General features: G+C 44.8%; 1 protein-coding gene across 1 annotated transcript; it reads left to right on the top strand.

Annotated features, from left to right (window-relative positions):
* The first annotated feature begins 66 nt into the window (after window positions 1-66).
* dpagt1 (dolichyl-phosphate (UDP-N-acetylglucosamine) N-acetylglucosaminephosphotransferase 1 (GlcNAc-1-P transferase)) lies at window positions 67-16,745 on the top strand. Its single transcript, XM_055660708.1, has 9 exons — window positions 67-347; window positions 2,930-3,050; window positions 6,125-6,338; window positions 8,660-8,806; window positions 9,379-9,463; window positions 10,203-10,391; window positions 12,106-12,193; window positions 12,739-12,894; window positions 14,424-16,745. The coding sequence occupies exons 1-9, from the start codon at window positions 193-195 to the stop codon at window positions 14,487-14,489; spliced, it is 1,221 nt and encodes a 406-aa protein (XP_055516683.1). The 5' UTR covers window positions 67-192; the 3' UTR covers window positions 14,490-16,745.
* The last annotated feature ends 1,669 nt before the right edge of the window (window positions 16,746-18,414 follow it).

The raw sequence follows: 18,414 nt of genomic DNA, 5'->3' as shown, positions 1-18,414 counted from the left end.
TACAGTGAGTTACTAGAGAGACGGACTACAAATCCCAGCATTCACCGCGCTGTCGGCGCGCATGCGCATCGCGTGGAGAGGCCTAGTCGTTGCGGGCCCCGGCCGTGGGATGAGGCGACGAGCCCGGCTTTACTCCCCCTGTCAGACGCGCCGGGCCGGGCCTGCTCCCCTCGTCACTCTCCCCGCCCGCAGATGTCGGGCCTGCCCGCCATACCGCTGCTGATCAACCTGGGCTGCTCGCTGCTCGGCCTCCTCGCCACCGCCGTCCTCATCCCCGCCTTCAGGCAGCACTTCATCGCCGCCCGGCTCTACGGCATCGACCTCAACAAAACCTCCAATGAGCAAATGTGAGCATAAGACGGTCACCCGGCTGGGACTGGAGACCGGGAGGGGCTGTGATCTCTGGTTACACAAACAAAAAGCTGGAGAAACTCAGCGGGTGCAGCAGCATCTATGGAGCGAAGGAAATAGGCAACGTTTCAGTCTGAAGAAGGGTTTCGGCCCGAAACGTTGCCTATTTCCTTCGCTCCATAGATGCAGCTGCACCCGCTGAGTTTCTCCAGCTTTTTTTTGTGTAACCTTCGATTCTCCAGCATCTGCAGTTCCTTCTTAAACACTGTGATCTCTGGGCTTGGCCACTGTGATCTGGCGCAGTCTTAAGCAAAGATACTAGAGGAGCTTTGGTCTCCAGCATGTTGTGTCTATCTTGATACTTGTGTTTAAACCAGTATCTGCAGTTCCTTCCTGCACTGAGATCTGGGATTGGGGAACTGAGATCTGGGAGATCTGGGGATTGGGGAACTGAGATCAGTGGACTGCATTTTGGGGAGGACTGTCATCTGGGGGTGGGGGTTGTGGGACTGTGATTTGAAGGATCGGGGGACTGTGATCTGGATGATTGTGATCAGTGGACTGTATTTTGGGGGACTAGAGCTCTGTGATCAGGGACCATATATATAACCATATAACAATTACAGCACGGAAACAGGCCATCTCGGCCCTACAAGTCCGTGCCGAACAATTATTTTCCCCTAGTCCCATCTACCTGCACTCAGACCATAACCCTCCATTCCTTTCCCATCCATATACATATCCAATTTATTTTTAAATGATAAAATCGAACCTGCCTCCACCACTTCCACTGGAAGCTCATTCCACATGGGGTCTATGATCTGGGGGATTGAGGGACTGTGATCTGGTTGACTATATTTTGGGGGCACTGGGATCTGGGTGATTGATCTAGGTGACTATGGTGTGAGGATAGGGGGACTGATCTAGGTGACGGTGATCTGGGGGAATTGAGGGACTGTGATCTGGGTGACTGCCGGCAGACTATTTTGGGGGTAGATACAAAATGCTGGCGTAACTCAGCGGGTGAGACAGCATCTCTGGAGAAAAAGAATGGGCAACGTTTCGGGAACTCTGCTCTGGGTGACTGAGCTGAGGATTGGGTGACAGTGATGTGTGGACTGTGTTTGGGGAGACTGTGATCTGTGGATGGGGGGCTATAATCTGGGGACCAGGGAACTAATCTGGAAGACTGTGATCTAGGGGATTGGGGACTGTATTCTGGGGGAACTAGGGGCTTGGAACTGGTACTGCCCTGGGCTGACAGGTGCAGCGTTGTTCATTCGCTTCAGCAGGGTTGGGGTGGGATACTGAGAACTGAGAGCCAACAGGGGAAGGCTGTGTTGCATGTCACGCTGGCAATTGGACTCTGGATAGTGTTGATGGAATGGTCTGGTTTACATCAGGGTTATGATTAGAGATAGATGGGTATTTCAGCTCAACTTTTGCTGCTCCGACCAAAATGTCTACATGGGTTAGTCACATTTCCCTGCATTTAGCCCATATTCTAAAATTTTTGTTTCCATCTACCTGCCCAAAGTTTCTTTTAAATGCTGTAATTGTACCCACCTCCAATGCTTCCTATGGCGGCTTGTTCTATATATATGTTAGAAACTGAATGGCATAAGGATGGGGTGTATAGTGTCTGATATGTCAACCAGGAGAGGAATACCAGGGCTGGAACAGATAAGCCAGGGTTGCATGATGTATCAGTCACTACTGAGGATTGGGTTATTGGTGGGATATATAACTAAGGAGATGTGTAATTAAAATGGTCTGGGTTACACAATGTGTCGGTCACCAGACCAGTCATTGACATTAGAATGTAGTTTGCCAGCTGGAAGACGCACAGTGTAACGGGAATGAAACACAGAAACAAAGAACTGCAGGTGCTAGTTTAACTGTGACTGAATCTGCAATTCTAATCTATATAATGCAAAACACTTAGTAGAAAACTGCAGATGCTGGTTGATACACGAAAGGACACACAGTACAGGAGTAGCTCAGCAAGTCAGGCAGCATCTCTGGAGAACATGGTGAAGTTTCGGGTCGCACTGATTGTAGGGGAGGGGGGTGGGAGAAGAAAGCTGGAAAAGGGAAGAGGCTAGACAAAGCGTGGCAGTCATTGGAGAAAAATCCCTGCTGCTCCACAAAACAGTGCTATCAGGTCTGTAATGTGCGGGCTGTCGTGAGTTTAATGTTTACTGAGACTGTATTGCTGAGAAAGCGCTGCATAGAAGTCTCATCCAGCATGGTGTTCAGGTCTCCACTATAGGGAACTCATCTCATTTCAGGAATACATTAGCTGGTGAGCTAAAGCTGCTGCTTGGGAGCAGAATCAACTTCCAGTCTAAAATGATGGCTTCACACTGTTGCCGGTTAAAGGTTTGTAAAATCACTAAATCAGGGTATGATTTTTTAAAATTGTCATATTTCCCAAATCAAAATTTGTCAGTTAGTTTCGCAGGTAAACAGCTAGTCACTCTGTAAAGTTGATTTGTGGCAATTTGCTAATTCATTTTACAAACTATCATTTGCATTTCCTGCATTTGGGGTAAATGCTTGCTCCTTTGTCTCGCAGCCCGGAAGCTCAAGGAGTAATCAGCGGTGTGGTCTTCCTCATCATTCTTTTCTGTTTCATTCCTGTTCCTTTTCTGCACTGCTGGGCGGAGGAGCAGTGCATCACCTTTCCTCATGATGTGGTAAGTAATCTCCTTCCATACCAAATAATATATTCTGCGTGTACCATCATTCCACTTCCCATCGTGTTGAATGTTATGTTATTTCTGATTTAAACTGAAATGGCCTGTATGTAATTCTCTTTAAAACACTTGTTTATCAGGGTGACAAAGGAGTTTGTGTGCGACCTCCACATATAGTGCTCGGATGCAGAGACACTGATTTTTTTTTTTGCATTAAAACCTTAAATTAATTAACACTATTATAAACTTGTTTTCTCTCCTATGCTACCTGGGATGCTTGGGTATGGTATGATATACCTGGAGAGCATGCAAAACAAAGTTTTCACTGTGTATTGTTACATGTGACAATAATAAACCAACAAACATATCTCTTTTATTAATCGTATCACCATAGGACTTGCTGCCACATTTTCTCTAAGTTGCATTTTTTGGAGATTGGATTTGGCAATTAAAATCAATGTTGCATGTTCAATGATTCAATGGTACATTACTATCATGTGTACCTAAGTACAGTGAAATCTTTTTTGCATACAATTTGGTGACAATCCTCCTGTACATTAGGCACAATCATACTATGTATAAGTTTACAATAGGAGACCACATTGAGTTAGTACCCAAAAGTCGCCACATTTTAGATGCCATTCTATACCTTTCAAGTCCAATTGTTAAAAAAAATGTTAAGAGTCTTAACTAGGCCATAAAGAACTGTTGTCCTGGCATTGTCACTGGGTCAAAATTGCAGCTGTGAGTGTGGCCAGATGAAATGTCAGTGTCCTCTACTGCTGTTCCGCCGTTGCAGGCCGCATCCGTTCCTCTCACTCAGCCACTTAGAGTAGCACCCGATCTGATTCAGGGCCTCCTGTGGGTCACTATGCTGACTTGACCACACTGATACCTCCTCGACATCAGCCCATGAACGGGTCATCCTTCACCTCTGACGGCCATTGCTCAGCCTCTGTCCCCGCAGCCGACCCGGAGCACCTCAAAGCACTTACGGGAGCGCTGGAGGTAAGCTCATTTGTCATAGTCGCACAGCACAGAAACAGGCCCTTCAGCATACAATGTCTAAATGCTGACTATTAAGTACCTATCTATACTAATCCCATTATCAGCAATTGGTTCATAGTTTACCATGTCTCGGAGATTGGTTTCTGCAGATACTGCTTTAATGTTGTGAGAGTACCTGCCTCCACCACCCTCAGACAGGGTGTCCCAGATTACGATGAAAAATCTCTTCCTCAGCGAACCTGTAAACCTCCTGCTTCTCATCTAAAACCTATGCCCACAGTTCATAGATATATCTGCCATGCGGAAAGGTTTCCTACTTTCTATACTATATATGCCTCTTGTAACTTTGAACACTTGATTTGGGTCCCCCTCATCTACTTCTGCTCCATTTGTGAATTTGCTACAAGCACAGACCACAAACTCCATATAAGCACTTTCCTGTGCTCCAATTCCTAGTTTAACAGTACAATTTTATGGATTCAGTTGGATTTACTAGTGAACAAGGAGTTGAGGACATAAGCATTGCTTTCCTTATGTTTAACACGGAAGTAGGAGTCATAAGGTCATTTACCTCCTAACTCTGCCAAGTTCACAGACTCTCAGGCATCATTATGCTGCGCCCAATATTTGATTATCCACATTGTGAACATTAAAGTCTTTCATCCTACTCCTAACCAAAATATGCATTGTTTTAAAACAATATTTAGTAAAGGAGTTACTGGTTCTAATCCTTTTTATCCACAGCTCCACTTTATAAAGCAGGGTTGATCTCACTGTAAAGCAAGTTTACAATCATAATTCAAATTGTTAATTCTCATTGTGCTATTCCATTAAGAATCGTGCTTAATTTATTTTGATCTTGCGAATTGTCAGACATTTATGATGATGAATTCACTGCTTGTGGAAAAGATAAATCTTTGCCATGGTGCAGTGAACTGGTGTGTCAGTGCAATGAACTGGTGTGTCAATGCAGTGTCAGGCTATGGTGTGATTGAGAGTGTACCTCAGATATCCTTAAATAATGTTCAGACTCGACCCACATACGAAAATTAGAAAACTTGTAAAAGTATCTAACTTATTTTCAAGTACCTCGTTGTAGAGTCAGAGTATAGAAGTGAGATCAACCAATTGACCAAATGGTGCCACATAACAACCTGACTCACAACATCAGTAAAACCAAGGAACTAATTGTGGACTTTGGAAGGGGTAGCATGAGGACCCACAATCCTGTTTATATCAATGGGTCAATGGTGGAGAGGATCAAACACTTCAATTTCCTGGGTGGGCATATTTCCGAAGATCTTTCCTGGACCCAGCACACTGATGCAATTATAAAGAAGGCACATCAGCGCCTCTACTTCCTGAGAAGACTACAGAGAATCGATATGTCAAAGAGGATTCTCTTGAACTTCTACAGGTGCACAGTAGAGAACCTGGTTTGGCAACTTGAACGTCCAGGAGTGGGGAAGACTGCAAAAAGTTGTGAACACTGCCCAGTCCATCACCGGCTCTGACCTCCCCACCATCGAAGGGATATATCCGTCGCTGCCTCAAAAGGGCAGCCAACATCATCGAGGACCCACCCCATCCTGGCCACACACTCATTTCACCATTGCCATCGGGAAGAAGGTACAGGAGCCTGAAAACTGTAACGTCCAAGTTCAGGAACAGCTTCTTCCCTACAGCCATCAGGCTATTAAACACGACAACAAATAAGCTCTGAACTACAACAGACTATTATTATTATTATTGCACTATATTTGTTCATTTATTGAGTATGTGTGCATGTGTATATATACACACTGAACTTTTTTTCTCCCGTTATGTACTATGTTTACATATTCTGTTGTGCTGCAGCAAGCGCGAATTTCATTGTCCTATCTGGGACATATGACAATAAAACACTCTTGACTCTTGACTTGACTCTTGTAATCTTCTAAAGTATCCATTAGAAACAACAGGTTATAACAAAAAGGGCAAAGGTTTGTATAAAGTCAGCTCGGTACAAATCTGTATTTTAAAATGTTAAGTTTGTGCCACAATTTAATTTGAACTTTTTCTCTCAGTTTGTACAGTTGATTGGAGCCCTGCTTGCCATCTGCTGCATGATATTCCTTGGCTTTGCTGACGACGTCCTAAACTTGCGATGGAGACACAAGTTGCTGCTGCCCACCATGGCTTCCCTGCCCCTACTCATGGTTTACTTCACCAATTTTGGCAACACCACAATTGTAGTGCCAAAGCCCATGCGCTTTTTTCTGGGTCTCCATTTGGACTTGGGTAAGTTCCCGAATTCATAGGCTGCTGGCAGCATCATCATTGCTACTGGCCAGTTCAATTAAAGTTGGAGTTTTAGTTATCGTAGTGAGCATGTTGTTTTGCAAGTTGAAGAGGAGGAAACAATCATTTTTATCTGTTTGATTTGTAGTCTGTGCCAACATTTTTGCTAAGACCCACAATCTGTTTTATGGCTAATTTGATCTCCACAGCCACACAGAATTCATGTGAGAATTCTGCAAAAATGTAATGCATCGATCTACCTTTTCTGTTACACTCATGCAATGTAATTGTTACAAATAAACTTTTGTCTTGTTTGTTTTAAGGACTATGATGATTAACATCAGACAAAGCATGGCCTAAATGCACCAGCTTGCAATCTTTGCCATGGCCTCACCCACTTTGAAATTTGTTTTGTTTTATTGCATGCTCTACCCATTGAGCATTGGACTATGTATAAATCTTAAGACTAGAAAGCTGAGAATTAAAGTTTTGATAAACAAACCAAACTTGGGCAAACCATGATGCACTGGGTGCAATAATTCAGTTTGTAATTGACCAAGCCAGATCAACGGAAGCATTCTGCTTTACCATTGAAAATCAATAGTTCAGTTTAAAATTTTTAATATTTTTCATGACATTTCTTAGAAACGTTCAAATACAATGTAATTAAACTGGCAATTTGTACTTGATGGTTTATGATACTTATGATCTTCATTTATATGATCTTTATTTGTATGGCCTGAGCTAAAGGGAGAGGTTGAGCTGGCTAGGGGGGTGTCTTTGTAGATGACTACAATGATGACCACATACAGGTGCACAACCTTTTATCCGAAAGCCTTGGGACCAGACACTTGTCGGATTTCGGACATTTTCGGATTTCAGAATGGAAGATTTTTAGCGTAGATTAGGTAGGTAGCGCGGGCGGCTTGAAAAGTCTGGAGCAGCTGCCTCCTCCCCGGAGACCGGGAGTATCATTGCATAAATGTTAGTCAGTTAGTTTGGAGGGATTTTATGTGGTGGTGGTGGTGTAGGGGTGAAGGGGGAAACTTTAATTCTTAGTCCCCTACCTACCTGGTCGGCGACTCCCAACCTCGCGGAGCTGGGGGCTCCGTCCGGCCGCGGGCGGCGCCGGTTGTAGCTCCGACCCCGGCAACTCTACCCCTGGCTGCGAGGCGCTCCAAATCCAGCGCAGCCCGCGGCCGGACGTCCCAGCTCCGAGAATGTCGGGAGTCGGCGGCGTCGCAGCGCTGGGATACCAGCGGGGAGCGAGCAATGCCTTACCGGGTCGCCGTGCGGCAAGCTCCGGAGCGCTGTGGCCGCCTTCTTCCAACATTCGCGGAGCGTCGCTGGATTTGGAGCTGCGGAGCTGGGGGCTCCGTCCGGCCGCGGGCGGCGCCGGTTGGAGCTCCGCCCCCGGCAACTCTCCCCCTGGCTGCGCGGCTCCAAATCCAGCGACGCTCCGCGATGTTGTGTGTCGGCGGCCACAGCGCTCCGGAGCTTGCCGCACGGCGACCCGGTAAGGCATTGCCCGCACCCCGCTGGTATCCCAGCGCTGCGACGCCGCCGACTCCCGACATTCGCGGAGCTGGGGCGTCCGGCCGCGGGCCGCGCTGGATTTGGAGCGCCTCGCAGCCAGGGGTAGAGTTGCCGGGGTCGGAGCTACAACCGGCGCCGCCCGCGGCTCCACCGGCCACAGCGCTGCGGAGCTTACTGCACAGCGACCCGGTAAGGCACTGACCGCTCCCCGCTTCTCCGACCAGGTAGGGGACTAAGAATTAAAGTTTACCCCTTCACCCCCCTTCACATAAAAGCCCTCCAAACTAACTGACTAACATTTAAGCAATGATTTACAGATGTTTAAGCGTCTCCCGGTCTCCAGGGAGGAGGCAGCCGCTACAGTAGTACAGACCTGGGTTGACCGTGGGTCGTTTTGGGTCAGGTTTGGCGCCAAACGCGAGCTTTGGTGCACAGACGACATCTGGAAAAAATGGCCGGTTTTCGGAGCTTTTCGGTTTCTGGAACACCGGATAAAAGGTTGTGCACCTGTATTCTCCTTGTACTTCATGATACCCTTTTTCTTCGCCACTTTAGGACTGTTATACTATAATTTGTACTGTGACATGTAAGCTCTGTACATTTCCTCACATGTGGAATCCAAGGATACTTTATGCCAGTGTCTATGTTTATGTTTATGTTACAGGATTTGGTGCTGCTGGGGGGAGAGGTAAAACCAGAATTGATGAAGTGCAGTGTCGCTGTACTGTAAATATCTGATGAAATACCTGCATCAGTACCCATGCCTTTTGTTTTGTGCCTTTCAGGAATTCTGTATTATGCATACATGGGGATGCTGGCAGTGTTCTGCACGAATGCCATCAACATTCTGGCTGGCATCAATGGCATTGAGGCTGGGCAGTCTCTTGTGATTGCCATGTCAATCATCATATTCAACTTAGTAGAATTAAATGGTGAGTTGAGGCATCCGTAGAATTCAAACCCTGTGGCTTACATTCCTGACGATTGAGTGGTTCATTTTATTACACTTGTATTGCTTAACCTGATGTTAATGGACCAAACAAACTCTGATCTAAAACCATCCAGTTCCAAACATCCTGGTGACAATGCCACAGGCTTGTATGGGGAGTTTATCCGTTTGTTTTAGGTTCAGATTTCATTACCCAAACTTTGTCAGCAAGAATGCTGTTGTTTGGCTTAAAATGTCTACACATGCTAAATAAAATGAAAAATGAAGTTGATCTGGTTCCTATGTAACCACACCCTTGGCAGAACAAGACAACAGTTTGAACAATCTACACCTGTTCCTGTTTGTTGAATTCTACCATCTTGGCAACACTACATGTTGGGATATGTACTCATAATTTTCAATGTTCCAGAAGCTATTACTGGGAGCTCTCCAACAGCATAAGAGAAGAGTGTTAACTTGTACGGAATAAAGAAACACATTGCAACCATTATAGAAAGTTGTGCTCTCGTCTGCTCTGGTTGTAAATATTAACTGATGTGTTCTTTGTCTTTGTAGGTGACTACAAGGATGACCACATATTCTCCTTGTACTTCATGATACCCTTTTTCTTCACCACTTTAGGACTGTTGTACAATAATTGGTACTGTAATTTTTTTTACATTTTCTCTTGTTTTACCTTAGGCAGTCAACACCAGGTACCTGATCTACGCAGGTATAGGTTCACCTGGAGTTGTAAAGTGATCACTTGCCTGGGCTTTGCTTAGAACCTGTTCTAACTGCACTAATTGATATATGTGCCAAATAACAGCATTTTTGTATTGTGTTACAATTTTAATATTCCAAATCACTAAGGCATTAAGATCAAACAAAACTTTGCACTGTCACATAAAAAAATAGATTAGATAGTCAAAGGTTTCAAGATTTCAAAGAATGTAGTGGCAGAGGGTAGAAAGATGAGGCTTTTGAATTTCTTGCTCCATTGGGATAAGACCATAAGATGTAGGAGCAGAATTTGGCCATTCAGCCCATTGAGTCTACTCCGCCATTCAATCATGGCTGATCTTTTCTTTTCTCTCAGCCCCAATCTCCTGTCTTGTCTATGTAACCTTTGATGCCCTACCTAATCAAGAATCTCTGCCATAAAAATACCCAATAACCTGGCCTCCACAGCCGTGTGTGGCAATGAATTCCACAGATTCACCAACCTCTAGCTAAAGAAATTCCTCCTCATCTCCATTTTGAAGGTATGTCCTTTCATTCAGAGGTTGTGCGCTCTGGTTTTAGACTCTGGGATTTATACTTTATACTGAACGTTGGGGGCTGTGTCACAACTCATTGACATGAAGTAATTCTAACATGTGTTGCTTTGTGTACTGCAGGTACCCATCCCGCGCCTTCGTGGGCGACACATTCTGTTACTTTGCTGGAATGACCTTTGCTGTGGTCGGGATCCTGGGTCACTTTAGCAAGACCATGATGTTGTTTTTCATCCCTCAAACGCTCAACTTCCTCTACTCAGTGCCTCAGCTTTTCCATATTATTCCCTGTCCTCGACATCGGCTACCCAGGTATATTCATATTTACCGCACAGCCTTTCTTTAAAATGAAAGTCCCAGTCTTTTTCACGGCATTGTACCATCTTTGGTAAAGGAAGTGAACAGTATCAGCCCTGGTCTATCTGCTGACCAGTTAGAAGTAAACTCATCCAATGTGGTTCAATTAAAATCTTTTTCCATATTATGGCACCATTATTCAAAGTCCAAAGTCTGGTCACCCTGTGTGCTCGATGTAATGGAATGGGGGATACTTTTCTGAAAGATGGCAAACCATTGGCGCCTCATATTAATCTCAAAATAATGAAACCTAACAAAGAGGTCGGGTCATTGAAGGGTTTCCAATTAGCTCCTGCCCATTTAGACTTGAAACGTATACATGTAAAAATATCTTGCCCGTGGCTTCGGTATTACAGGTGCACAACCTTTTATCCGAAAGCCTTGGGACCAGACACTTGTCGGATTTCGGACATTTTCGGATTTCAGAATGGAAGATTTTTAGCGTAGATTAGGTAGGTAGCGCGGGCGGCTTGAAAAGTCTGGAGCTGCTGCCTCCTCCCCGGTGACTGGGAGAATCATTGCATAAATGTTAGTCAGTTAGTTTGGAGGGATTTTATGTGGTGGTGGTGGAGTCGGGGTGAAGGGGGAAACTTTAATTCTTAGTCCCCTACCTGGTCGGCGACTCCCAACCTCGCGGAGCTGGGGGCTCCATCCGGCCGCGGGCGGCGCTGGTTGTAGCTCCGACCCCGGCAACTCTACCCCTGGCTGCGAGGCGCTCCAAATCCAGCGCCGCCCGCGGTCGGACGTCCCAGCTCCGAGAATGTCGGGAGTCGGCGGCGTCGCAGCGCTGGGATACCAGCGGGGAGCGGGCAATGCCTTACCGGGTCGCCGTGCGGCAAGCTCCGGAACGCTGTGGCCGCCGACACACAACATCGCGGAGCGTCACTGGATTTGGAGCCGCGGAGCTGGGGGCTCCGTCCGGCCGCGGGCGGCGCCGGTTGGAGCTCCAACCCCGGCAACTCTACCCCTGGCTGCGCGGCTCCAAATCCAGCGACGCTCCGCGATGTTGTGTGTCGGCGGCCACAGCGCTCCGGAGCTTGCCGCACGGCGACCCGGTAAGGCATTGCCCGCTCCCCGCTGGTATCCCAGCGCTGCGACGCCGCCGACTCCCGACATTCGCGGAGCTGGGGCGTCCGGCCGCGGGCCGCGCTGGATTTGGAGCGCCTCGCAGCCAGGGGTAGAGTTGCCGGGGTCGGAGCTACAACCGGCGTCGCCCACAGCCCCACCGGCCACAGCGCTGCGGAGCTTACTGCACAGCGACCCGGTAAGGCATTGACCGCTCCCCGCCTCTCCGACCAGGTAGGGGACTAAGAATTAAAGTTTACCCCTTCACCCCCCTTCACATAAAAGCCCTCCAAACTAACTGACTAACATTTAAGCAATGATTTACAGATGTTTAAGCGTCTCCCGGTCTCCAGGGAGGAGGCAGCCGCTACAGTAGTACAGACCTGGGTTGACCGTGGGTCGTTTTGGGTCAAGTTTGGCGCCAAACGCGAGCTTTGGTGCGCAGACGACATCTGGAAAAAATGGCCGGTTTTCGGAGCTTTTCGGTTTCTGGAACACCGGATAAAAGGTTGTGCACCTGTACATATAGAGTATAAGTAATACAGCAATTAGTACTTAATTGGTAATAATTTTCTTATGTTTTCCATCCCTTATCTTCATCCAGACTAGACCCCAGTACTGGAAAGCTGGGCATGAGTTACTCAAAATTCAAAACAAAGGATTTGCCTAAACTTGGAGACTTAATACTAAAGGTACTTGCTATATTAGAATTAGTGAGTGGCCTGTTGACTTGAATGGAATGCAATGTTTTCTTTATTAACCCCATCTCTGCAGCAGATCTTGTAAACATTCTTAAGACTTCAAAAAAAGACAATGTTTCACACACATTTTACTCAACTTTCAGTTAAGATATATGATTTGGTTCCTTAAATCTGGGAGGGTGTTGAAGGGAATGTGGGAAGAATAGATAACATCAAAACCTAATGGGGAGATGTAATTGCTCTTGAGCGTGCATGGACTCAATGGATTGAAATGGCGTCCTTGTATTATGGAAACATGATGTCCTTGGATAGATAATTGAATGAAGAAAGAAAATCCTGCCCATGAAGTGAGTGCATGTTTACACTATCACAGAGCAGTCAGATCATCAATCTAGCTGACCTATTCTGCAACTCCGCAATCTTTCAGTAAGAGACTCCAGTCACTAGGTGATGTGAAGGAGCGCCCTACTTTAAACTGGGTTGGGAAAGTATGAAATCTGCCCACTTTGAGAATGAAAGTTTGCTCTGTCTTGTAGGTGGCGGATACATTCCGGCTGGTGGAGGTGAACCGCGGAATTGGAGAAAATGACGAATACACTGAATGCAACAACCTCACAGTGATTAACTTTGCAATAAAGCTGATAGGCCCGACGCATGAGAGAACCCTGACCATTATACTTCTGCTCTTTCAGGTGAGACATGCCGCTTGAGGGGGTTGATAGGCACATGGTTGGACAAAGACCAGGGATGAACAGACAGGAGATGTGAGACAAAAGAATTGATGAGTTGTTTGAATTGTGGAAGGTGTGTAGATGAAAGGGAAGGGGGAAATAGCTGCAAACAGGTAGGGCAGAAGGGAGATGGGGATGCGGGAGTGAAAGTTACCTAAAATTGGAGAATTCAGTGCTCATACCATTGGATTGCAACCAAGCTGAATATGAGGTATTGTTCCTTCAATTTGCCGCAGTCTGGCAATGGAGGAGGCCCGGAACAGAAAGATCAGTATGGGAATGGGGAGTTAAAATGGTTAGCATCCAAATGGAAGATCCAGTAGGCCTTGGACCGAGCACAAATGATCAACAAAACGTTTGCAGAGTCTACGCTTGGTCTTGCCGATGTACAGGAGGCCACGTTGGAAACATTGGGTGCAGTAGATGAGGTTAGAAGAGGTGCACCTGGTGACCTGATATCTGGAGGATGGGATAGGATCAGCCTAGTGCAGAATAAGTATTTGAGGTGATACAATCCCATTGAGCAACTGCATATGAGAAGTAAGTGCTTGTCGTGAGATTCTTAATGTTTCTTCCAGTATTGGCATTGGGAAAAACTTATGTTCAGCAAGGTTTCCTGTTCCTTTCATCCTCATTGTACCTTAGTGCCAATCTCTTCGCTGCATTTTTCGATGTCCTGCACTGAATCTCCTGTCTTCGAGGATGTTTCCATATCCTGCACTGAATCTCCCGGTTGCTAATCATTTTAACTCTCCTGCCCATTCCCACTCTGTGCTTGCGGTCCCAGGTCTCCTCCATTGCCAGTGTGGCCATGTAAACTGGAGGAACAGCACCTCGGATTCTGCTTGGGTAGCTCTCAAACCAACAATATGAACATTGAATTCTCCAAATTTTGGTAACCTTTTTAACCCCCCCCTCTACACCATTCCTTCGCCACTCATTTCCATTCTTGTGCCCCAAATGGATTTTCACTTATTTCTTCTCTTTTCTCTCTCTCCCCCCTCCCCCCTGGCTACTTTCCTCTCTCTGGCAACATAGTCCACAACTTTTCAGATCTGTCTCACACCCTTTTATGCCCTGCCTATGTTCCATCTATCTGCTTATCAAAAAAACCTCCTCACCTATGTTGCCATGTTTTGTCCTGCCTCTCCTCATTTCCAGCTTTCTTCACCCATCTTACAATTAGTCTAAAGAAGGGTCTTGACCCGCAATGTCACCTATCTATGTTCTCCAGAGATACTGCCTGACCTTCTGAGTTACTCCAGCATGTTGTGTCCTTTCTGATCTTTCTGAAGCGTTTCTCATACTTTAGACAGTGCCTTTGTAAACCTACCAAACAACACTGCTAAATCAATGCTTGCAGCCAGTAAAGAGACCAGCTGTGGGCATACACAGTAAGTTTCATCTTTGTGCGCTGTCAAAATTGGATATTGTAAATGTAAAGCAGTATTTGCATTTTCTAACCAATTTGTCTTTAACAACCTCTCCAGGTCTCAGGAAGTGTGTTTGCTTTTCTGATCCGTTATCACCTAGTCCGCTGGTTTTATGAAGTCTGATTCTCATTTGCAAATATTTGAAGCATGGATTATTCCTCTTGGGAGTTGTCTAACTCTGACCTGCCTGCCTCGCTTACAGAACACCTGGGTGTCAATTGATTGCTTGGTTGGATGTGCGGAGTTGGGATTTTGATTTGATTTTTATTGTTAGTGCACTTCATTGTTAAATAATGTTGCTAAAAATTGGTCTTGAATATATTTTGATCTAATTCATGTGAGCATTGAAGGAATCTAATGAGAGACTGTGGGTGTAATGGTCTGTCTTTATGATTTAAGTGACTGCATAAAATAATGTGACTGGATCTCCAAATTGCATGGGGACAATTTCAATGTAATTGTTCTTGAATGATGCACTTCATTATGTTGCACACATCTTTGCTCTATGTTCCTCTAGAACTTGGTGCAATATCAAAGGATGCTTTATGTAAGGAAGAGCCTTTCACTATCTTGATGTAAGGAAGAGCCTTTCACTTTCTTGAATCCTTTGTTTTAATTTCAAGATTATTTGTTCAGTTCTGGAGACTGAGCCCTTATCTTACCAATGATTGTAAAGTCACTCGAGCTCTTGCATCATTCCAGTTCACGACTGGCATTTTACTTCATTCATAAAATATCCTGTCTGAGTAGTGATAACAATGACTTTAGGGAGTAATCTGAAGAGACATCTTTGTGTCTGGCAGATGGACTACACTAAGAGAAAATGTATTGACATTCCTGAGCTTTAACTTGAAAGCCATGCAGCTTGAGGCAGTGTTTGTCAGTAACACCATTAGTAATGTCAAAGCACACACTGCATAACTAACATTCAAAAATTATTAATAAAGCAAGTGGTTGCCTCCCAGCGCTAGAGACCCGGGTTTGATTTTGACCTGGTGGTCTGTCTGTGTGGAGTTTGCATGTGCCCCCTGTGACCGCATGGGTTTACTCTCACGCCCCAGACATTGGAGTTTGCAGGTTAATTGCACTCTGTGAATTGCCCCTTGTGTAGGGAATGGATGAGATGGCGGGATAACATAGAACTAGTGTTAACGGGTGATCGAGGTTTGGTATGGGCTCGGTGGGCTGGAGAACCTGTTTACATGCTGTATCTCTAAATTGAGTGAAATTGAAGAATGATAGAGTGGTGTAGTGTTTCCTCACCTGGGCACTGTCTCGGATTTCTTGGAAAGGGAATTTTTGCTGTGCAGAATGTGGAGAAGTGCAAATTCTTACAAATATGGTCAATGCCATGAACTGCCAATGGTGAATCTTTCCTATATGGTTCGGGTAACTTGAGGCAAAGGGGACAGTTAGTAAATTGTTTATTTTTGTAAAGTGTGCATGTTGCAAGGACAGTAAGTGGTTATTTATGCAATTTACAGTCAACAAACAGGACCCTAGGGGCAAAACACAAAATGCTGGAGGAAGCCATCAGGTCAGGCAGCATGTTGTTCAAGAAGGAACTGCAGATGCTGTAAAATCGAAGGTACACAAAATTGCTGGAGAAACTCAGCAGGTGCAGCAGCATCTATGGAGTGAAGGAAATAGGTAACGTTTTGGGCCGAAACCCTTCTTCAGACAGCATCTGTGGAGGGAATGGACAGAAGGCACCATCAGGGCCTTACCCTAGAAGTCTGTTTTGGGGGTCAACAATCCAAAGAAGTAGCTGCAGGCTTAAAATAATAGCTGTAAATGGAAACTAGAAGCATGTTTAAGAGCAAACTACACTGGATGAAGTCCTAAGACATTCAGCATTGATGCATTGCTGACAGCCTTAAAAGAAAGTAATTTATTTATAAGACTTTACAACTCAATCAACTGAATAAAACTGCACATTAAATTGCATCAATTATCATCACATTTTACTTCCCTCAGTTAAATAATGATAATTTAACAGCAATTATTTAAAATAATGTTTAAGGAACAGGGATTCTATCAGCTAGATATTTTGTGTGTCCATGGTAAGAATAAAATATTGCATCGGGACACTGAAATTAATCCACTGCTCTGAAATCTTTTAATGGTGAGTCTTTCCTATATGTGTGTTGTCTTGTCGTGACCCTATTCTAAATCTGGTAACTTGAAAGATAAATGAATATTTGAATAATATGTAAGAGAATGTTACTTTTTTATACATTGTGTATAAAATTGTGTAGAAGTGTGCATAATTGAGAATATGATTCTCCATCAGTTGGTGACAATATAAACAATAGGGCTCTGACAACTGTGGCTTCAGGAACCAAATAAAAACTTCAGAGAATTTACTGAATGTAAAAACGTATGTGAATCCTAATTCAAGCTTCTTCACAAATTGAAAGTGAAAAATACACCTTTTTAAGTCAGCTTTTGATGACTGTTAACTGCCAAAATTAATGTGACTTAGCTCAGAGTGACATTCAACTGGACAAGCCACATAAATAATGGGTAGGAAGGAATTGCAGATGCTGGGTTATACCAAATATAGACACAAAATGCTGGAGCAATTCAGCGGGTCAGGCAGCATCGCTGGAGAAAAGCAATAGGCGACATTTCGGGTCTGAAGAAGGGTTCCGACCCGAAACGTCGCCTATTCCTTTTCTCCAGAGATGCTGCCTGGCCCGCTACTCCAGCATTTTGTGTCTAAGCGTCATAAATAATGTGTCTACCAGGGCAGGTCAGAGATTATCAGTTGGTGAGTGACTCTCCTTCTGACACCTCACTGTCTACTCACCATGCAAGGGATAAGCAACTCCAGCAACATTCCAGAAGCTCAGCACTATCAAGGACAAAGCGGCACACTTGACTTGGATTGCAGGAATGATGAAGAGAGTGTTTGGCATGTTTGCCTTAATCGTCAGGGTACATTTAGTGCGGAGGTTGGAATGTCATGTTACAGCTGTACAAGATATTGCTAAAGCCACATTTGAAGTACCATGTACAGTTTTGGTTGCCCCTGCTGTAGGAAGGATATTGTTAAACTGGAAAGGGTACAAAAAGATATGCAAGATTTGTTACAGAGTTTGGAAGGTTTAAGTTAAAAGGATAGGCTGGGTCTTTTTTCCCTGGAATGTTGGAGTCTGAGGGATAGAGGGTTATTAAACCATGAGAGGGCATAAATAAGGTAAATATCCAGTCTTTCCCTCAACGCAGGGGAGTTTAAAACTGACGGCCATGTCTGTTAAGTTCATAGGAGAAAGATTTATAAGGGACCTGAGGGACACCTTTATCACACAATGAGCTGTGCATATATGGAACAAGTTGACAGAGAAAGTGGTTGAGGCAGGAACAATTACAACACTTAAAAGACACTTGAACAGGTACATGGATAAGAATGTTTTGGAGAGATATGAGTCAGGTGCAGGCAAGTGGGACTAGCTTGGTTAGTTAACTTTGTCAGCATGGATGAGTTGGGCCAAAGGGTCTGTCTCTGTGCTGCATAGCTCTACGACTATTTCTCTGCATTTGGTTGTTTAAACTCTTTGAATGAAGTACTAATATTGCAACAAATCATAGAATTGCAAAACTGCAATCCCATTTGGGTGGTATTGCAGGAGCAGTTTGTTGTCGTCTTCAATGAGCACTGCAAGTGAAATTTCAGCTAAGTAATGGTTAAATGGTGTTTTATAATAGATTAGACAGAACAAACATCTCTCGACTTCTGACGTTTTTACACTAGTAGGACTCCTACTGGCAGAAAGAAAATTATCTTGTTACAGCCAGGAGGGTAAAATCAAATGGCCATTGGAAGTGTAACAATGCAGACAGTCTTCTTTTTATAGTAGACATGACAATAAACTGCTTAAACACATTCTGATGTGTAATCTGCAGCTTGATAGTACTATTGGCTCTGATGTGATAGATACCATAGAATAGTATGGCCCAAGAACAAGCCCTTTGGCCTACAAAGTATCTTGCCAAACACAATGCCATCTCTTATTTATCTGCACATAATCCATATCCCTCCATT

This window comes from Leucoraja erinacea, chromosome 32, assembly GCF_028641065.1.
Source record: "Leucoraja erinacea ecotype New England chromosome 32, Leri_hhj_1, whole genome shotgun sequence".
Classification (NCBI taxonomy): Eukaryota; Metazoa; Chordata; class Chondrichthyes; order Rajiformes; family Rajidae; genus Leucoraja; species Leucoraja erinaceus.
This window is presented reverse-complemented; position numbering and strand designations above follow the sequence as displayed.

Excerpts from the sequence above, each read along its gene's own strand:
- dpagt1 (XM_055660708.1), top strand. The coding sequence starts at position 193 with ATGTCGGGCCTGCCCGCCATACCGCTGCTGATCAACCTGGGCTGCTCG. Across the intron at positions 348-2,929 it reads AAAACCTCCAATGAGCAAAT|CCCGGAAGCTCAAGGAGTAA; the intron begins GTGAGCATAAGA and ends TTTGTCTCGCAG. Across the intron at positions 8,807-9,378 it reads CAACTTAGTAGAATTAAATG|GTGACTACAAGGATGACCAC; the intron begins GTGAGTTGAGGC and ends TTGTCTTTGTAG.